The 20639-nt window shown below is 43.2% G+C and overlaps 1 protein-coding gene across 1 annotated transcript in view; it reads right to left on the reverse strand.

The window, feature by feature from the left end:
* The window catches only part of LOC145408995 (methyl farnesoate epoxidase-like), a 94455-nt gene that overhangs the window by 27051 nt on the left and 46765 nt on the right, over positions 1-20639 (reverse strand). Inside the window, exons 9-10 of the mRNA XM_080279566.1 lie at positions 9851-9950; positions 4401-4560 (exon numbers count right to left, since the gene is read on the reverse strand). Coding sequence (XP_080135692.1) covers positions 4401-4560; positions 9851-9950 — 260 coding nt within the window. The remainder of the gene's footprint in view (positions 1-4400; positions 4561-9850; positions 9951-20639) is intronic.

Consider the following 20639-nt stretch of genomic DNA (forward strand, 5'->3'; position numbering starts at 1 on the left):
TCGGTGAGGTGACTGGTGGGAGGGGAGCTTTGATGTTCGGTTGAGGTTGCCATATCTGAACATTCAAAAAAGACGTTCCCGAAAACACCCCACCCCCGCCTGACACACTTTGGTGTTATGTAACCTTGAAGCAGGCGTGATAATTAATTTTGCATGTTTGCATAACACTAATTATTAATGTTTATGGCTGTAAAGGCAATATGAAAAAAAGATGTAATAATGCTCGTGGCTGAAGAACAAGCAAAAGCAGTACTTGGCACCATATGCTAGCTCTAAAACAGCTAAGTTGACAACACAACACCGTACAGGCGACACGTGACTTATCAGCTGTCAAAACCTGAACAAGATCTGTACGGTCTCCACCTCCCCTCTCTCTTAGCCTCTCTCTTTTGTCATTATAGTTTCATGTTTTTCTTTCCCATGGAAAAAAAGGATGGAAGCTGAAATTTCGGACATCTGAATAGTTTTATTAATTCCTTCCAGATGATGATTTTGAGACCAAATTGGAGGACATATCTGTGATAATACAGACGTATGGCAACCCTAATTCAGTGCTGTGGCTTTTGGTTAGTGTCTGGTGTGGCCTGAGGCAGCGGCGGCACTGTATGTTATGAATTGCGGGTTTGTAGGCGTTGGTGTGGCTCGGACTGTGGCTTGCTTCCGTTATCGGTTCTCTTGGAGTGCCTTCTCCCTCTTTGGACTGGTCACGTTGATGTACTTTTTTTACTGTTGAAGTGCTCTGATTCCAAATGTGGGCCTTACTGCTACAAAGTGAGCTGATTCTATTTTCTCACGGGTGTGGACAGGCGCTTACTTTATGGTCTTCAACACCATAGTATAGATAACAAGTCATTAATGGAATGTACTCCTCTCTGCTAATTTGCCCTCTCGAAGCACTGAGAAGGAATAGTTTTAACCCATTCTCAGCAGCCTTTTCGGTAAACCTGTTTAAATGAGATTTGCTTGACATGGAATCAACGTTGCCGGTGTTGATGAAAGAACTGGTTAACTTCAAGTTCATGTTCTATATCCTCGTCACTGCTGTTCTAGATGACTAGATCAACGTTTGAAATGATTATAGTTTTCCATGCACATAGTTCAGTGAGCAGAACTGGTTCAAATCCTTTTGCCTTTAATTCTTTCAGGCAATCAGCAGAGAAAATTTGGTCAGCCGAAAGGTCGTGAGTCATCAGGAGAATGATTGATTCAGAAGTGGGTATCGTGTTTGTCGCGTATGTACTGTGTTGTTCCAAGAACCTCCAGCAGCCCCATTTGGGTGCTGCAGTCCTTCTGCCACGAGCATTTGATTCTGATTCACCGAATATTTGCACAGCCAGAGATGCACAGAGGGGTAAGGGCCTACTTAAACCCTACCAGCCTGAGCCAAAGAAACTTGTTCCTCCATCCTGCAGGTGATAGGTGGTAGTGTTCTTGTGGCTAGGGCTACCTACCACTATCCCTAGCAGTGCAAGTAGCCAACACCCCCAACTTTCTATGGCCTGTGGAGGGGTGAAGATCTCCCCTAACTGCCTATTACTGAATACCTCAACTGGGTGCCCTGCCTGATCAGGTTCCAAACGAAGATCAGGCTCACCGATCCTGACCCCCACTAAAAAAAAAAAACACGGCGCAACAGCTGAGGTGTAGAGCTGTGTGGGAGATGAATACCTGGGATTGGTAACCTGCATAGGTCCTTCCACCAGTGGAAGAGGAATGAAAAGGACGTATCACTAGGAGGTGAAGAACTAAGGGTGCTAACCACGTCGGATAGCGCTACAGAAATGCATGTTTTTTTCCGACGATCGGCAGGATAGAGGTGACTCCTCAGCAATGGCGGTGACACCAGGAGTAGATGAATGCAGTGGATATTCCCCCTCCGTCCGGAGTTTGAGTCTCAGTCACTGGGCAGACAGAGACTCCCCCTTGATCCAGAGGTAAAGCGAGACTGCCAGTGGTGAGGCAGACTGAACACAACCTGAGCACACTTGATCACATGGTTAAGCACATGGTCGGGTCACGCAGGAGAGAGCAGGGGGGGAGATGTTTCTTTAATAGAAGTTGGAACTAGAATCAGTTGGAGTTGGGTTCAGTTGGGTCAAAGACAGAGTTGACCTAAGGGAGGTTAGATTAGTGCGAGAGAAGCGAGCGAGCATGAGTGATGATTGTTGTATGTTGTAGTGTAATAGTGTGTAGGTTGTACGTACAATAACCAACGAGAATGAATATTTCCATGCACAACCTCCAAAAGAGAAACAATGTAAAATAACAATTAGAATAATAAAATATTAGAATAAAAGGGTTGCAGTGCAGGCACTATCTTATCGCTTTGGTTGTGGGTTGTTGTTATTAACCATAAAGATGTAAATGTTGTGTGGATACTATACTACCAGGTATATTTGGAAAAGTAGGGGATTTTTTTTTATTTTTGTCCCATGATGAGTTAAAAGTACAGTTGTGTTTGCCGAAAGGTGAAAGAGTCGCGATCAGAGTTGACCAGAGAGAGGTAAGTTTAGCGCGACAGTGGAGAGTGAGCTGTATGTATAAATACCAGCTAAAATGAATATTTCCATGCACAGCCACCGATAGAAAAAGAATTCTTAATCAAACAACGACTGAAGTAATTAAAATAATGTAGCACAGCACTGAGAAGATTCTTACCACTTTGGTTGTAGGTTGTTGCCTGTAGGCTGAGTTGTGATGGTCAGCGCGAGAGGAACTGATCACCCAGGCCTGCCCTGTTCCCTTCCGGTCAAAAGTGTACAGTGATAAGAACTACTGTCATGGGAAGGCTCTTACAAAGTAAATTTTTTTCCACTGACTTTGATACTCACTTTCGCTTTTCACGTAATTTTCTATTTTCCACTTATTATCGCCCACCTTTACCAAGGCGGAGCGATAATGTAGTTGCCCATATGTGTGTGTGTGTGTGTGTGTGTGTGTGTGTGTGTGTATGTTCCCAGTATATGTATCTCATGAACGGGTTGAGCTATCAACATGAAACCCTCAGGGTATCAAGATATGGTCAAAATCTTGGACGAGATCGAAAATGGGCAGTCGGCGTCAAGGTCAAGGTCATAAAAATGGCTGCCAAAGGTCAACTAGTTTTTATTGCCCGCATTTAGCACCATTAAATCTCATGAACCGCTAAAGCCATCAATATGATAGCTTCAGGGTATCATGATATACCGTTCCCGGCCCACCTTCCTGGGGGGCGCGGCCCCCGGGCCCACCCCGGGGGTGGCGCCCCCCGGTCCCCCCAGGGAGGGGCTCCTCCATCTGGCCTCCCCGGAGGGTGAGCAGGTCTCCGCCCTCCAGCCCCTCTTGAGAGGGCCCGGCCCCCCTGGGGTGACCCCACCACCCCAACGAACTCCTTCCGCCCCCCCAAAGAAATACTTTCTCGTACGTTTTTGTGGCCAATGTCAGTTACCAGGTTTTTCACCCTACATCTCCACTGTGGTAGTACATCTCAGGGGCAATGATCGCCATCCAATACCTACTTTATGCATTAAAATCATTGGTGGCTGAGAACAACATAGTGAGAAATGTGATGCAGACTTTGCTGTAGGTGCTGGAAGATCATGAAATGAACTGGTAATCCCAGCCACTCATGAACAACTCAAGTCATGGGCATTCTTCCTCAAGTAACGTAGCGGGGAGGAGGTGGTCGGACAACTCCCCCACCTGCCTAAAGGTTCACTTCTCATGGTCACTTTTTTAATATCAGTGCAAAATGAGTCACTCTCCGTTGTTCAGAAGCTTTGTGCCGTTTCTCAACGTCGCTTTTGCCTACATCCATACCCCCATAGCAAGAATGCATCAAACCTTGAACCAGCCGGCTTCTATGCAAGTTCAGGTTCAGTAGAGAAGGCCCTCCCCTTCGAAAAGTCTGGCTACGGGCCTGCCTTCTTACCTCCTATTACCCCCAGCATCTCAGATGAAATGTGTTCAGGATTTTCATAAGAACGAAAACTGATTTTGACTTCCTGTATTACTGGCAAGGGGAGGGATAAAGTTTGCAGATTTTATTCTTTCGAATCCACTTTCTCCATAAAGGTAGGAAAAATTTCAGTGGCAGGAGGTACTAGGGCTCACAATATATAATGAGCTGAAACTTGTTGGAAATTATTGGTAATTGAATGATTAATTTCATAAAGCAGATATATTTACTGTTCTCTGTAAAAGTTACGGGCATTATCCTGCCAGCATTATGTACTTCTTTCTCTATTCTCATTCCTTGCATAACACCAGAACATCCTTTTTCATGTGGTTTTTTATGTGTTTTTACTCCAAAAACCTCAAAATATTTCATGGAAAACCATTCATCACCACAGCTAGCAGGAAAGTGTTGGCTAATTTTTTTTTTTTCGTAATAATACTATGAATATTGAATAAAACCTCACCTTTGCCGAATGGAATGAGTCGCTCTTCCTTGCGTAGTGATCCATCGGGGTTGATGAATCGTTCAGGTCGAAATACCTGAGGATCACCCCAGTAATGTGGATCCATGTGCACACTGTACAAGTTGGTTAACACCCTCGTGTTAACTGCTATTCGATGACCCTGAGGGTACAACATAGTCATTATTAGGAGGCAGTGTACCATCATTATTTTAGTTTTTAATTTTAATGTACCTGTACGACTCTGTCACACATAGAGTAACTTATGGATGATTTACCTGTTATAGTTTCAATGCTAAACGTAAAAATGATTTGCTAGCTTCCTCTAGTTTGTAGTAACATTAAAACTATGAGTGAGAGACTAACTAGGACAGTGTATGTGATTGAGATGGAGGGGCGGAGAGGAAGGGGGAGACCGAGAATGAAATGGAGGGATAAAGTAGAGAGGTATATGAAAGAGGAGGGAATAAGTTGGGGGAAGGGCAGTGTGGTAGGGGACAGTGACCACCCTTTACGGAATTAGGGCATCTTACTATAGGTAGATAAACAGAAAATTTGAACCATTCTTGCACATAATTATGACTGATGTTTAGGAATTACTGGCACATAATGTTAGCAGCACTATTAAGTATCTGTGTATGTATCAATTAATATAAGGTCCATTACAGTATCAGACCTTCTCAGAGGAAGAGTTATAAACAAAATTAACATTAATCACTTCGGCCAAGCACGAATCAGGAAGAAGTACTTGTTGTGAGAGAAAACTTTCCTGAATTTAGTGTATCGTATTTATCCATGTTTGCGTGCGCCAGAGTTTTTATGTGTTACTGGTCTTAACTGAAAAGATGTAAGTATGTGTTCCCCCATTAAAGGACATAAATCAAGAATCTGTTTTTACCTGCGGCGAAGCCAGCAGGTCTGTAAGTGGTACACTAGGGGGATTTTTCTCTCTCTTTCCTAGGAATGTTCGAATATCTGCTCTTGGAGAGCTCCGAGCCACTTTCTTATGAAATACGAGTTGCTCAGCTTGAATTTTTTAGTTGATTTAACATGTTAGCTGTTACGTCAGCTGAAGCGTCAGCTGATTATTAGCCGATCTTCAATCTCGACAATAACGAAGCATTTTAGCGATTTTCTTATGAAATACAGAGTTGGCCAGCTTGAAATTTCGAGTTGAATTGATATATCTGCTGATGCATCAACTGATTATTTAGCAATTGTCAATTTTTTTATCATCTTGAAAGTTTAAAAGAGTGAATTTAAAATATGGCTGCTATAGTTTCACCGCTGGTCTGTGAAGACAGTGTCTTCCTGTTGTTTCTTCATGAAAAGAAGAAAGAACCAAAGGTAAGTAGCATGCAAAAACGACGTTCTTTCCAAAACAGACTTGACAAGAAGCGGTACTAAGGCACAGCAAACCCGTCCCCGGCAGTCATTTTGGTGCTGACGTATAAACCCAACAGGATATCTAGTTAAAGATATCACATATCAAATTTGGAGTAAATCGGGTGAAAATTGACGATTTAATGGCCATATGAAATTTTAGGTCCGACCCCCCTACCGCTAACTGGGGGGTGACCCCCCTGATATACTGAGGCATGTTATAGGATTCAGATTTGAAAGTTGCAGCTTTAGGTTTTGGTTTCATGTCTATATGACGGATTTGAAAGGAGTTATGGCTAAAAAACGATTTTTCTTACATTTTGGGGGTCCTACAGCCTGGACCTTGGCCCAGTTTTGCCCAGTATGTAATCAGGTGCTCAGAAGGACACAGCTCATCATCACTGAAACTGTAGTCAAAATCGCACCGTAGTTTTCGCATAAAGTTGTTAACAAACAGACAAACAATCAAACAGACAAACCAAGTGAAAACAATACCCGTCCCTGAGCTCCTTTGGCGCGGGGACGGGTGATAAATGTGAACTAAGCTCTTCATCCGCTCATTTCGGGATGTAACCATTGCCTGTTTTCCGATGCTATTCAGCAGAGCAAGGGAAAGAGCCAAGGAAGTGGCAGGAGGGGAAAAAAAAAAAAAAGTGTTTTAGGAAGAGATGTGTACATCACTTATCTGTACGACGTACTAAAAAAAAGTTGGTAGACAAGGAATATGAAAGGTGCTGATGTGAATGAAGTAGGTGAGAAACTGTCATGGGATGCTGAGAGAATACATGAAGGTGCAAAAGTAGTGTGTCTGTGAAGAGCGAACTTAGGAAGTTGTCGTGCTTTAAATGCACGATTCAAACCGAGTTGTTTGTCATATATATATATATATATATATATATATATATATATATATATATGTATATATATACTGTGTAGTTGATCGTCACTTTTGACTATTGTTCTCAAAAGCAGCAGGTCAACTTCTTGGCATTCCTTCATTTAATCAACTAAGTTTGGCTGAAACCGCTTGAAAACTGTGTAAATCGTTTTAAAAAAAAGCATCTACTTGGGTCGTACTTTGACCTTACCCTGTGACCTTGACCATTTGTTCTCAAAATTGAATTACTTCATTCTTACCTTACCATCAATCATTTCCCGATGTTAGGCAGAAAGCGGATAAAAAGTATTAGTTAATTGCCCGTCCCCGCCCCCTGTCGTTTTTACGCGATTGTCTGTCTGTTTGATTGTTTGTCTGTCTGTCTCTCTGTTAACCACTTTACACGAAACCTGCTGGTGCGATTTTATCGAAAATTACCGGAATGATGGGCTATGACCTTCTGATCACATGATTAAATTTGGGTCGAAACTGGGCAAAGGCCCAGACTTTAGGCCCCAATAATTTTAAAAAAAAAAAAAAATCGTTTTTTCGCCATAATTCCTTTCAAAATCGTCTTATCGACATGAAACCAAAACCTAAAAGTGCATATTTCAAATCTGCATCCTATAACATGCCTCATTACATCAGGGGAGTCACCCCCCAGTTAGAAGTAGGGGGGTCAACATCAGGTGGGTCAGGCCTAAAATTTCTAATGGGCATAAAATAGTCACTTTTCACTTGATTTACTCTAGATGTAATATGACATCTTTGACTAGATATCCTGTTGTGTTTATACGTCAGCACTAAAATGACTGCCGGGGGCGGGTTTGCTGTACCTTGGCACCAATTCTTGTTATATTTTGACCTATTGTTCTGAATTTAAAAAAAAAAAAAAATCAGTAGTCTATAGGGAATGTCAGTCTATCCTGCTACCATTTTTGGTTAAAATCAATTGAAAACTGTGCGAGTTATATCTTTAGAAAAAACACGTAGACACATGCACACACACCTCCAAAAACAACACTTGCTCCCGTTCCGCGAGACACGCGAGTAATTGAACTGTAGTACTACTTGTTTCCCTTGATGTTTACCTCCATCAAGGAGGTTATGTTTTACTCCATGTTGGTTTGTAACATCACCCAAGGAGGTTATGTTTTTGCCAGCATTGGTATGTAAGTCTGCCTGTTAGCAACTTTACTCAAAAAGTTATGAACGGATTTTGATGAAATTTTGAGGATGTGTGAGCCATGGGTCAAGGAAGCAATTATTAAATTTGGGGGCAGATCCGGATCCGGATTATCCCGTACAATATCTCCAAAGTTCTTAATGAATTTCAATGAAAGTTTGTGGAGAGGTGGGCCATGGATAAAGAAAGAATTGTTTAAATTTTAAGGCAGATCCGGATCTGGATCCATTTTAATGAGAATGGCAATGGCGGAGGTATGCGCTCTCTGCATGCTTTCCAGTATGTTTGTTTGCCTATTTGTTTCTCTCTCTGTTAGCAAGATTACTCAAAACATTATGAATAGATTTTTATAAAATTTTGTGGATGAGTGTTCAATGGGCCAAGGAAGAAAAGATTAGATTTTGGGGTGGATCCAGATCCGGATCTGGAGTATCCCCTACAATACATGCAAAGTTCTCAATGAACTTCCATGAAATTTTGGGGAAAGGTGGACCATAGACCAAGAAAGAAATAATTATACTTCGGGGTCGATCCAGATCCGGCCTTGCTAAAAAAGCTATGAACGTATTGTGATGAAATTTTGTGGAAAGGTGGGCCATGGACCAAAAAAAAAAAAGATTAAGTTTGGGGGCGAATCCGGATCTGGATCTAGTTCCTATATCCACGGAGTCGGATCCAGGTCCTTTTTAAAGGCAATGACATTGGCGTAGGTATGCGCTGTCTGAGCGTTTTCTTGTTTGTTGATAACTCTACTTTCCATTTTTTTATCTTTGCTTCTGGTTCTTACTCTTTCCCACAATTATCGTTATCCTCATCCTTATCATCCATACTCTTTCCCACACAAGGATAGTGTGAGGTTGCTCTGATTATTTGTTGAAACATGATGTCGAGTTAACAGTTTTATATATATATATATATATATATGGGGGAGGCGGTGGCTGAATCGGTAGAGAGGCGGCTTGCAGTCCTAATGGACCCAGGATCGAATCCCGGCTGGGGCAGGGAACAGTTTAAGGATTTGAATTTCCTAAATGCAGACTTTCCTGATCTACTAGATGACATGTCGTAAAAATACCCCCGCTAATACCAGTACACCAGTCCTGTATGAGACAGCCCTAGCATGTATTCAGTGTGGACGGTGGGTGTTAGCTCCGAAATGGTGACATGTGGAGGTGTAGGAGGACTACTGGGCCTTGGGATAGGCCACTGCTCCCGAGAAATAGGTCCTGAAGCCTTTGTCCAGAGTCGGTGAGGAATTGGAAAATGTGAGTACGTTTAAGTATTTGGGTAGTGTGATGAGTAAGGATTGAGGTTTGGAGGGTGAAGTGCTTGAAAGGGTACAGCAGGGAAGAAAGGTTGCTGGTTCCTTGAAAGCAGTGATAAGAAACAGGGAAGTGAGCATGGAAATGAAAAGGTTACTACATGACAGTATTGTGATACCAACTCTAACGTACGGTAGTGAAGCTTGGACATTGTTGGAAGGACAAGTCAAGAGTGAGAGCAGTGGAAATGAATTATTTAAGAGGAGCCTGTGGAGTCACGTGGAGAGACAGGCTGACGAATGAGGATATAAAGGAGCGTTGTGGTGTGGATGTGGATGTGATAGGAAGCGTTATGAGGAACACACTGAGGTGGTTTGGCCATGTGGAGAGGATGGAGGGTGAAAGACTGACGAAGAGAGTGTATGTGAGTGAGGTGGAGGGGGGAAGAGGGAGGGGGAGGCCGAGGATGAGATGGAGGGATGGGGTGGAGAGGTATATGAGAGAGGGGTGTGTGAGTTGGGAGCAGGGCAGTGAAATGGCGGGGGACAGGGCGACTTGGAGGCGATTTGTTTGTGGCCACCCCAAACGGGATTGAGGCGTCTGGCAATATATATATATATATATATATATATATATATATATATATATATATATATATATATATATATATATATATATATATATCAGAAATAGGGTCATTTAAGCGTACATTTAAAGCATTATTTAAATGTACATTATGACTGACCTGTAGTGTGGTGTCTCTGATAGCTTTGTGGAATACGCCGAGAGGCACAGGTCCCCGGAACCGGAACACTTCGTTCATTGTTGCATTTATATATACCAACCTGAAATGTTGTGTCAGGTTTAATGGCCATGATTTAATGAATAGCAACCTCAGACACTCCTCCAATCTGAGGGGGGTCTTACTAAAGCATAATAAAAATATCCAGTGAGAGCTAATTATTATACATTAAAAGTCACCACTTACATTTTCTAACCCCACTACTTAATCCTAGAGTCTGTCCTAAGCTGACTTTCAGTCGGCTGGCAGTTATGAGGTAATACTAGAAAAGTTGTCATACCAGATGATTTATTGCTTCTGATTGCTGCAGATTAATATTTTTGGTTAGCACTGCATGCGTTGTCTGTCTGTATGCCTCAATATGTCCAGCATTCAAGGGAACATACCATGGTTGAGACTAAATTAACTTTTTTGCCCTTTTCTTATCCAGAAGCATACCATGTAAGGCAACGATTGGTTGCCGACCATGCAGATGCAAGGGAGTGATTACACTGATCACCGATTATGCAGATGCTTTAGAATTCTTGGCATAAGGTAGTATCAGATTCATCATTCTCAATACAGCCGTGTCATATAATTACATACACACACACACACACACACACACACACACATATATATATATATATATATATATATATATATATATATATATATATATATATATATATATATTGTTACATAGCCTATGATTTCATCATCCTTTGTGTAATTTTAACGCACAGTATGCTGCATGTTTGATCACGAGCGTGTTCTGCCTCAGTCCCCCCCTTCTACCGTTATAGTAGAGTAAGTCGTTCTTTCTGTTGTTCAGAGCGGGATTGTCAACCCTTTGTCCCCATGGCTTCATTTGCGCGTCCTTCTTACAAGTTGTATCAAGCTCTGCCAGCCCCTATATAATGAGCTCAGTCTCTGCATTATTGCCACTTAGATCTACTCCTCATTATGTTCACATCTCTGTCCTCCCCTGTACAGTTATTATTGTGAGTGCTCAGGAAGTCTCCAACCATCTAGCAGCTGTGTAATTTGAGTATAAGTGGTATTGCATTTTGTTCTTGTACTGTATAGCATAAGTTGTTAATTTGTAGGCCTAGTGAGGTTTTTTGTAATTCATGTAGGGTTCTTATTGTTAGCCATTGATCATAATAGTTTGTATCTGTAATAATTTATCTTGCATTAACTGAGCATTACCCAGTGTATTTTCATTTTATCAGGGCTAACTTAGGTAAATTTACTCTTGCTAATTTCGTGTTAATAGAGGCTATTGCAGTTAACCATATATTTAACCTGTTTTTTTGCTATTACATTATCCTTATGAGTCCTGAATGTTTTGTTGTTAGTTTGAGCATTAAACTTTAACTTGTAATTTTACCTAACTCTTTTGTTTTGAACCTGGAACTTTGCGGGACAGTAGTGATTTTTGGTGTTCTCACTTAAACTGTACATTATCTTTCGCTGTTCCGTAACAATATATATATATATATATATATATATATATATATATATATATATATATATATATATATATATATATATATATATATATATATATATATGTGTGTGTGTGTGTGTGTGTGTATTATGTGACCACCGGTTACCGGTGAAAGATTGATCAACTGGCTAAGGAAGAATCATTCAAAAGTTGCAGTCAAACTGTCTTATATATCGCACTCTTTCATGAGTAAGAGGGTGTATGTAGGTGAGGTGGAGGGAGGGAGAGGGAGGCGTAGACCGAGGATGAGGTGGAGGGATGGAGTTGAGAGGTATATGAGGGAGGGGGGGGGTGAGTTGGGGGGAGGGGAGTCAAATGGTGGGTGACAGAGTGACTTGGAGGCGTTTTTCTGCGGCCACCCTTTGCGGGATTAGGGCGTCGGGCTATAGATAGATAGATAGAGATAGAGATCATGAGTAGCACTTCCATTGACAGTATTACTCATACACTGTAATTGTTAATGGTTATTATCATATCCTTTTCCTCCTCCTCCTCCTCCTCCTCCTCCTCCCCCTGCTCTTCCTCCTCCTCCTCCTCCTCCTCCTCCTCCCCCTGCTCTTCCTCCTCCTCCTCCTCCTCCTCCTCCTCCCCCTGCTCTTCCTCCTCCTCCTCCTCCTCCTCCTCATTATCATCATCGTCATCATCATCATCATTTTTATTATTATTATTAGTGGTAGGTGGGGGCGCCCATCATCCACCCACTTAGTGTAGTGGTACCCTGTTTATAGGGTAGCTCTACATCGAGTGGCAAGCCAAATGATTTCCTGTACACCAGGAAATCATTTACAACGCCGGGTGGTAACCTTATAACCAACCGACACGTCTTCCCTACGTGACAGCATGTGGGTTGGCGGAGGGTTAGTGCCACTCCCCGGAAAACAACTAGCTAAAAATAGGAACAAGAAGCCTCGGACCAGGACTGACCAAAAGATGACGACTAAGAACCGCACAAAGGACATGATACGGATGGCGAACTGGAATGTAAGGTGTGCAAATGATGAGGTGAAAGAGAGAGAGATTGTCCAGGTGCTTGAGGGTGCGAAAGTGGATGTATGTGGATTAACTGAAACTAAATGGAGAGCTGAGAGTGTGAGAGAATGAGAGTATGGATGGGGTATATGTGCAGGAGTGGACAAGAATGAGAGGGCAAAAGAAGGAGTGTGTATTGTTGTGACTAACAGATGGAAGGAGAACATAAGAGAGTATGAATTATTTGGTTCAAGGATTATATGGGTAAGACTAAAACTTGGACTACAAATGTAGGCAATTGTGTACGTGTATGCACCAACGCAAGATCGTGCATGCAGAGTGAGAGAAGAGTTCTGGACAAATGCAGAAGTGTGCATAGAAAAGTTTGAAAGGAATGAGAGAGTGTTTTTGATTGGTGATATGAATGGTAAAGTAGGGAATGGGAAAGTGGATGAGTGGGGTATGCCTGCTGAGATAGATGAGAATGGCAGTGCTTTAGTGGACATTTGTGTCGCGAGGGGGTTGGTGATAGCCAATACTCTCATCAGGCATAAAATAATCCTAGGTATACATGGCGAGTGATGAGAAGGGTGGATGGTGAACTGAATGAAAGGAAGGCAATGATTGATTATGTGTGTGTGAATGAAAGGATGCGAAAATGTGTAATGGATGCAAGAGCCTATATAGGCTGGGAGAGTGGACTTCTTGACCACCACTTGGTGGTGGTCAGAATCAAGGTCCAAGTAAAATAGAGAAATAGAAGAAGGAAAGGATGAGAGGAAGGAGTAGATGTAAGGAAAGTAGAAAGGTTACAAGAGAATGAGAAAAAGACAGAATATAATAGAGAAGTGGAGGAACGATTGGGTAAACACGAATTGGAACAGGTGGGGGATGTGAAAGGTGTGTGTAAGATATTCACAGAGGAAATATGTGCAGCATGTGAGGTGGCGTGTGGGATGATGAGAAGACGAAAGGGGGTGCAAGGAACAGCATGGTGGAATGATGAGGTGACAGAGGCTGTGGCACAAAAGAAGAAAGCATATAATGAATGGATGAGAAATAGGGACGTGGAAGAAGTTGAGAGACGAAAGAGAGAGTTACATGTAGAGAGGAGGAGAGAAGTGAAAAGATTAGTAAGAGCAAGAAGAGAGTGGATGAAGAATTTGGAAGGAATCTGAGTGTTCAGTGAAGAGAATGTAAGAAAATGTTCTGGAAAGAGGTAAAGAGAGTCAGACATGGTGGCAGTGATGTTAGTAGGGGAGCGAAAGATAATAATGGTAGATTCCTAGTTGAGAAGGGAGAAAGAGTGAGCAGATGGAGAGAGCACTTTAATGAATTGTTGAACATAGAGAATGAAAGTAATACGAGTATAAGTGGCTGGGGAATGGCTGGGAGAAGGAGGGAGGAGAGGAGAGGAAGAAATCAGTAGGATGGAAGTTGTGGAAGCAATGAAGAAAGTCAAAATGGGGAAAGTCCCAGGAATTGATGGAGTGTGTGGTGAAATGCTGAAGCATGGGGGAAAAATAGTAGTAGAATGGATGTGGAAGATGTGCAGACTGGCCTGGGAGGAAGGTAAAGTCCCGGATAATTGGAAGTCAGGTATAATTATTCCCTTGTACAAAGGGAAAGGGGAAAAAGAAGTGTGTGGTAATCATAGGGGTATTTGTCTTCTCAGTGTAATAGGAAAAGTATAAAAAGTATACGGTAGGATACTTATTGACAGAGTTAGGGAAATAACAGAGGAATTGGAGAAGAACAGGGAGGCTTTAGGAAAGGAAGAAGTTGTGTAGACCAGATATTCATTCTTAGATCTTTAGTGGAAAAGTGTCCAGAGAAGGGAATGATGTTGTATGCGGCCTTCATGGATTTGGAGAAACATATGACAGGGTGGATAAACAAGGATTATGGAAAGTAGTAAGAATATATGGAGTAGTGGGAAATTGCTGAATGCTGTGTAGCGTATGTATGAGGGTGTGTGTGGATAGTGAACTGATTGAGTTTTTCTATTTGAAGGTTGGGTTTAAACAGGGATGTGTCATGTCTCCATGGTTGTTCAGTCTGTATATGGATGGGGTTATAAACGAGATACAAGGTAGGGCAGTGGATGTTGGTGTGGCCCTAATGAGAGAGGGCAGTGTTTGTAAACTCCCTGTACTGTTGTTTGCAGATGATACTGTGTTGTTAAGTGAAGACGAAGGGGAGCTGCAAGGCTTGGTGGATGAGTTTGGAAGAGTGTGTAAGAAACGGAATTTAAAGCGGAATGTAGGGAAGAGTAAAGTTATGGTCTTCGAGAGAGGTGAAGCCAGTGAATGTACAGTGAGACTGGATGATGGGGAAATGGAAAATGTGAGTACATTTAAGTACTTGAGTAGTGTGATAAATAAGGATGGAAGTTTGGAGGGTGAAGTGCTTGAAAGTGTACAACAAGGAAGAAAGGTTGCTGGTTCCTTGAAGGCAGTGGTAAGAAACAGGGAAGTGAGCATGGAAGTGAAAAAATTATTACATGACAGTATTGTGACACCAGTTCTATGGAAGTGAAGCTTGGACGTTGTTGGAGGGACACAAGTCAAGAGTGAGAGCAATGGAAATGAGTTATTTGAGAGGCGCCTGTGGAGTCACATGGAGAGACACATTGACAAATGAGGAGGTGAAAGAGCGTTGTGGTGTGGATGCGGATGTGATAGGAAGCATTAGGAGAAATACACTGAGGTGGTTTGGCCATGTGGAGAGGATGGAGAGTGAGAGACTGACGAGAAGAGTGTATGTGAATGAGCTGGAGGGGGGGGGGAGAGGAAGGGAAAGGCCAAGGATGAGATTGAGGGATGCAGTGGAGAGGTATATGAGAGAGGAGTGTGTGAATTGGGAGCAGGGTAGTGAAATGGCGGGGAACAGGGTGACGTGGAGGCGATTTGTTTGTGGCCAAACCGTATAAGGGATTAAGGCGTCTGGCAATAGATAGATAGAATATTATTATTATTATTATTATTGTTATTATTATTATTATTATTATTATTATTATCACCCGCCTTTAATGTTTTTGCCCACCTCTCTATGTCTGTTGGTGTGTGTGTGTCTGTGTGTGTGTGTGTGTGTGTGTGTTTCCATTATATGTCATGAATGGTCTCAGCTATCAACATGTAACCTTTAGGTAATAAGATATGGCCAATATCTTGGCCGAGTTCGAAAATGGGCATTCGGGGTCAAGGTCAAGGTCAACAAAGTGACTGTCAAAGATCAACTAGTGTTTATCGCCGTCCTTTTGCAGCATTATATCTCATGAACGGCTTGAGCTATCAACATGAAAACATCAGGGTATTAAGATATATGGTCAAAATCTTGGACTTGGCCAACAGTATATTCTGGCGGGCGATTAGCATTCGGCTCCCGAATCCTTTTCATGTATAATTATTGTTCTTCTTCTTCTTATTATTATTATTAGCTGCAGTGCCTGTTTGTGTATGTGTGTGTGTGTGTGTGTGTGTGTGTGTGTGTGTGTGTGTGTGTGTGTGTAGCGGGAATTTGCGAGTTATCCTGCCAATGGAGGTTGATTGGTGGATGGGTAGGTTGGTGGGTGGGTAGGTGGGTGGATGTGTGAACAGGCGATAGGAACGAAGTGGATGAAAGGGTGATTTGGGTGGATGCGGTTTGTGTACAGGGATGGACTGAATGTGTGGATGGGTGGGATAGATGGGTATATGAATTGGGTGGGTAAGTGGAGTGTGTGGACGAGTGCAGTGAGTGGACGAGTGGAGAGGTGGGGTGAGTGGATGAGTATGGAGGTGGGATGAGTGGATGTGTGAAAGATGAGGTGAGTGGATAAATGGAGAGGTGGGGTGAGTGTATAAGTGGGGAGGTGGGTTTGGTGGGTTGTAAGGTGTGGGGATGGGTTGGTTGGGTGAGGTGCCTTTGTTGGTGGCGCGGGTGGGTGGATAGGTGGGGTGGGCTAGTGGATCGCGTAGGTGGATAGGTTGGATGATAGGCAAGGGCAGTGGGGGGAGTGGTTTATTAAGAGATGTGTGGCTTCCTGGAGGGCAAGGTAGGACATTGGTTTATGTTTTATGTTTATTATTATTATTATTATTATTAGTAGTAGTAGTAGTAGTAGTATCAGTAGTATTATTATTATTAATATTAGTCTCCACCTACGTAGTAGATAGAGAGTAGGTGGAGACTATTGTTTTCGCTGGTATTATTATTATTATTCTCGCCTCAGAGTCTCGCAACGATTCCAGGAGAACTGAAGGCTGTGCAAGGAATCTTAAGGGCCCAGGTTGTGTCCTGGCATAGACCACTGCTGATAGAAAAAAGAAATCATAATCCCCCACTGGGGTCAAGGTCATTGTAAGAAACAGTAGCAGACACATGCGTTCTTCGACACTTTTGTCAGATTCCTTGTTGATGTTACACAAGACGTTACCTTAGGGTCTTCAGATCTTGTTTATCTTATAAATACCTTATCACCTTGCAAAGTTACCTTATTATGGCTACACAACAAATGGATGTAACTAATTACTGTTATTTCAGCTTCAGTCTCCCGACGATTCCAGGGGAACCAGAGACTGTACAAGGAACATGACAGGCCCAGGTAATGTGTCTTGGCATGGACCACTCCTGGTAGAAAAAATATATCTCTCCAATGGGGTCAAGGTCTTTGTAAGAAACAGTAGCAGATAAATGCTTTCTTTGACATCTTTGTCAGATCCTTTGTTGACGTTACACAGAAGTTTAGCAAAGAGTCTTCAGATCTTGATTATATGATTATATTATACATACTTTACAACAAGACGAGGAGGGAGAGAGAGAGAGAGAGAGAGAGAGAGAGAGAGAGAGGGGACAGATCGAGCTACATGGACGACGCATCTGCTACTGCCTCAATCCATTGAAGAGGGCAAAGAGCAGATTTCAGTCTCCAGTGGACCAGAAGATCTGAGGAACCGTGGTTTGGTTCAGCATCAGGGTGGGGTACTGTTTCATCAAGTGTCAGGATACGGGCCCTGATGTTTTCATGCACCGCTGGGCTGTCATTGCACCAATCCCTTGGCATTTCTGGTGCTCCCTCGGGGATGGTGAGCTGGTGTTTTGTCTTTTTGGGACTCCCAAGGGTCCTGAGGCTCAGGATGTTACTTGACTGGGAGGCATGGCCGTGTAGGGTTCTACCTATGCACGGCATCATCTCACAGCCCGGGGACGCCAGGCCAGGGATTCTGGGAGTCTTGGAGATAAGCACCATCATGGAGATGTGCATCACGACAGCGAAGGCTTTTTGCGGGGGTGACAAGGGAGCTTTGTGCATTCTTCTCCCCAAGATCTTTGAGGAGAATGGGCTTCCTCACCTTGTCATCCCCGAGTGCTTTGGCCGCAATGTACACTCTGTTCCTTGCCGTCACATGCATCAGGCCTGGCAGCTGCGACCTGCTGCCCCCCGCACAACACTGTGGAAGAGGCTGAGGCTGGATGCTCCCCTCAACAGGAAGAATGTAACATCCATTTCTGATCCAGATCCGGATCTGGCCAAGACACAGACTTCTGCCGAAGTTCACCAACCACCATCAGTGACCAAGGAGGGGACGGACGACTCTTTCCATGGCCGAGGATGCGCCAATCGGCTCCTTGGCCGAGGAGGAGGTAAATGAGTCCTCATCTCCTCAGGCAGAGGAGGATGGTCCATCTCACCCTCCTATTCTGGACTACAGGGATCGGTCAGGTGCATCCTCCTACCAACACTTCCTGACCCTTGCTGCCCAAACCTGGTCGTACCAGCTTAGAGCTACGATCTACTCCAACCTCTATGATCTGCTCTGGGCTGCTGACCTGGGGTGAGGGGATTCCATCTGTTTTGATTGTCAGAGGGGAGGACGTGCGTCTAGCTGGACTACGAACGTTCAATCACATGCTCCCTCCATGCTTGGCCCCCTAGACTGGCTGTCTCATGAAGTGTGCGTGCTACTTTTTACACTGATTGTATGGCCAAGGTAAAGCTGCAAAGAAAATGGTTGAAGAGACGAAGGGGAAGACAGGACGAAACAGCTCCTGTGAGAAGAATGGAGAAGTTGCAAGATAGTGAGAAAATGGCAGAGTATAAGAGTATAGTGGAAGAAAGATTGGGAAGGTATGAGTTAGAGCAGATGGAAGGGGTGGAAGACGTATGTAAGATATTCACGGAAGAGATAGGCACAGCGTGTGAGGTGGTTTGTGGAGTGAGGAGGAGATGCAGGGGTGTGCAAGGGACAGCATGGTGGAATGATGAGGTGAAACGAGCTGTGGAACAAAAGTAGAAGGCATATAGTGAATGGCTAGCGAGTAGAGGTAGGGGAGAAGATGAAAGAGAGAAGAGAGAGGTATATGTGAGAAGAAGGGAGGTGAAGAGACTGGTGAAGGAGAGTAAGAAGAAAGTGGATGAAGACTTTGGGAGGAATCTGAGTGTGAAATGGAGGGACAGTAAGAAATTGTTTTGAAAAGAGGTAAAGAAAGTAAGACAGTGTGAAAGGGGAAATAGTAGGGGAGTGAAAGATAGGAACAATAGATTGTTGGTGGAGAAGAGAAAGATATTGACGAGATGGAAGGAGTACTTTGAGCATCTGTTGCATGTAGAGAGTGAGAGCAGTGCAAGTATAAGTGGTTGGGGAATGGCTGGGAGAAGAAGAGGTGAGAGGAGGGAGGAAGAGATCAATAGGGCGGAAGTAGTGGAAGCAATGAAGAAGATCAAGATGGGAAAGGCCCCAGGAATTGATGGAGTGTGTGGTGAAATGCTGAGGTATGGGGGTGAGATTGTTGTGGAGTGGTTATGGAAGTTGTGTAGATTGGTTTGGGAAGAGGGAAGGGTTACAGAGGACTGGAAATCAGGTATAATTGTTCCTTTATTCAAAGGAAAAGGGGAGGGAGAAGTATGTGGCAACCATAGGGAATTTTGCCTTCTTAGTGTGACTGGAAAAATATATGGTAGAATACTCATTGATGGGGTTAGGCATATGACAGAGGAGCTAGCTGGAGAAGAACAAGGGGAATTTAAGAAGGGAAAAGGGTGTGTAGACCAGATATTTATTCTAAGATCTTTAGTGGAGAAGTATCTAGAGAAGGGAAAGAAAGTGTATGCTGCCTTCATGGACTTCGAGAAAGCTTATGACAGAATAGATAGGCAGGGTATGTGGAAGATATTAAGAATATATGGAGTGAAGGGGAAATTGTTGAGTGCTATGAAGAGTATGTACGAAGGAGATAGGGCTATGGTGCGAGTGGATGGTGAGCTGAGTGAGTTCTTTGATCTCAATGTGGGATTGAAACAGGGTTGTGTGATGTCTCCATGGCTGTTTATTATATAAATGGATGGGGTTGTAAAGGAGGTGCAAGGTAGGGCAGTGGATGTGGAGGTGGCTCTAATGAATGAAGGTGAGATTTGGAAGATTCCGGTGCTGCTGTTTGCTGATGTTACAGTATTGTTGAGTGAAGATGAATGGGAGTTGCAAGGTTTGGTGAATGAATTTGGGACAGTGTGTAGGAAGAGGAATCTGAAAGTTAATGTAAACAAGAGTAAAGTTATGGTGTTTGAGAGGAATGAAGTCACAGAATGTACAGTGAGATTGGATGGTGAGGATATGGAGAATGTGAGTGCATTCAAGTACTTGGGTAGTGTGATGAGTAAGGATGGAACTTTGGGGGATGAAGTGCTTGAAAGGGTACAGCAGGGAAGGAAAGTTGTTGGTTCACTGAAAGCAGTGATGAGAAATAGGGAGGTGAGCATGGAAGTTAAGAAGTCACTGCATGACAGTATTGTGATCCCTACCCTGACTTATGGAAGCGAGGCATGGACCTTGCAAGAGGGGAACAAGTCAAGAGTGAGAGCAGTGAAAATTAGTTACTTGAGAGAAGCATGTGGAGTGACATGGAGGGACAGGTTGACGAAAGAAGAAGTGAAGAAACATTGTACTGTAGGGTGGATGTGGATGTGGTTGATAAGATTAGGAGAAATACACTGAGGTGGTTTGGACATGTGGAGAGAATAGAGAATGAAAGACTGACTAAGAGGGTGTAAGTGAGGTGGAGGGAGGGAGAGGGAGGGGTAGACCCAGGAGAAAGTGGAAGGATGGAGTTGAGAGGTATATGAGGGAAGGGGGAGTGAGTTGGGGGAAGGGTAGTCAAATGGTGGGTGACAGAGTGACTTGGAGGCGTTTTGTCTGTGGCCACCCTTTGTGGGATTAGGACGTTGGGCTATAGATAGATAGATAGATAGTATTTTGTTTCCATTTGTTTGGGCCAATATCCCTCCCTGTGGGT

Source organism: Coenobita brevimanus, chromosome 79 (assembly GCF_032717465.1).
Source record: "Coenobita brevimanus isolate Jiangsu-jjx chromosome 79, ASM3271746v2, whole genome shotgun sequence".
In the NCBI taxonomy this organism is placed as follows: domain Eukaryota; kingdom Metazoa; phylum Arthropoda; class Malacostraca; order Decapoda; family Coenobitidae; genus Coenobita; species Coenobita brevimanus.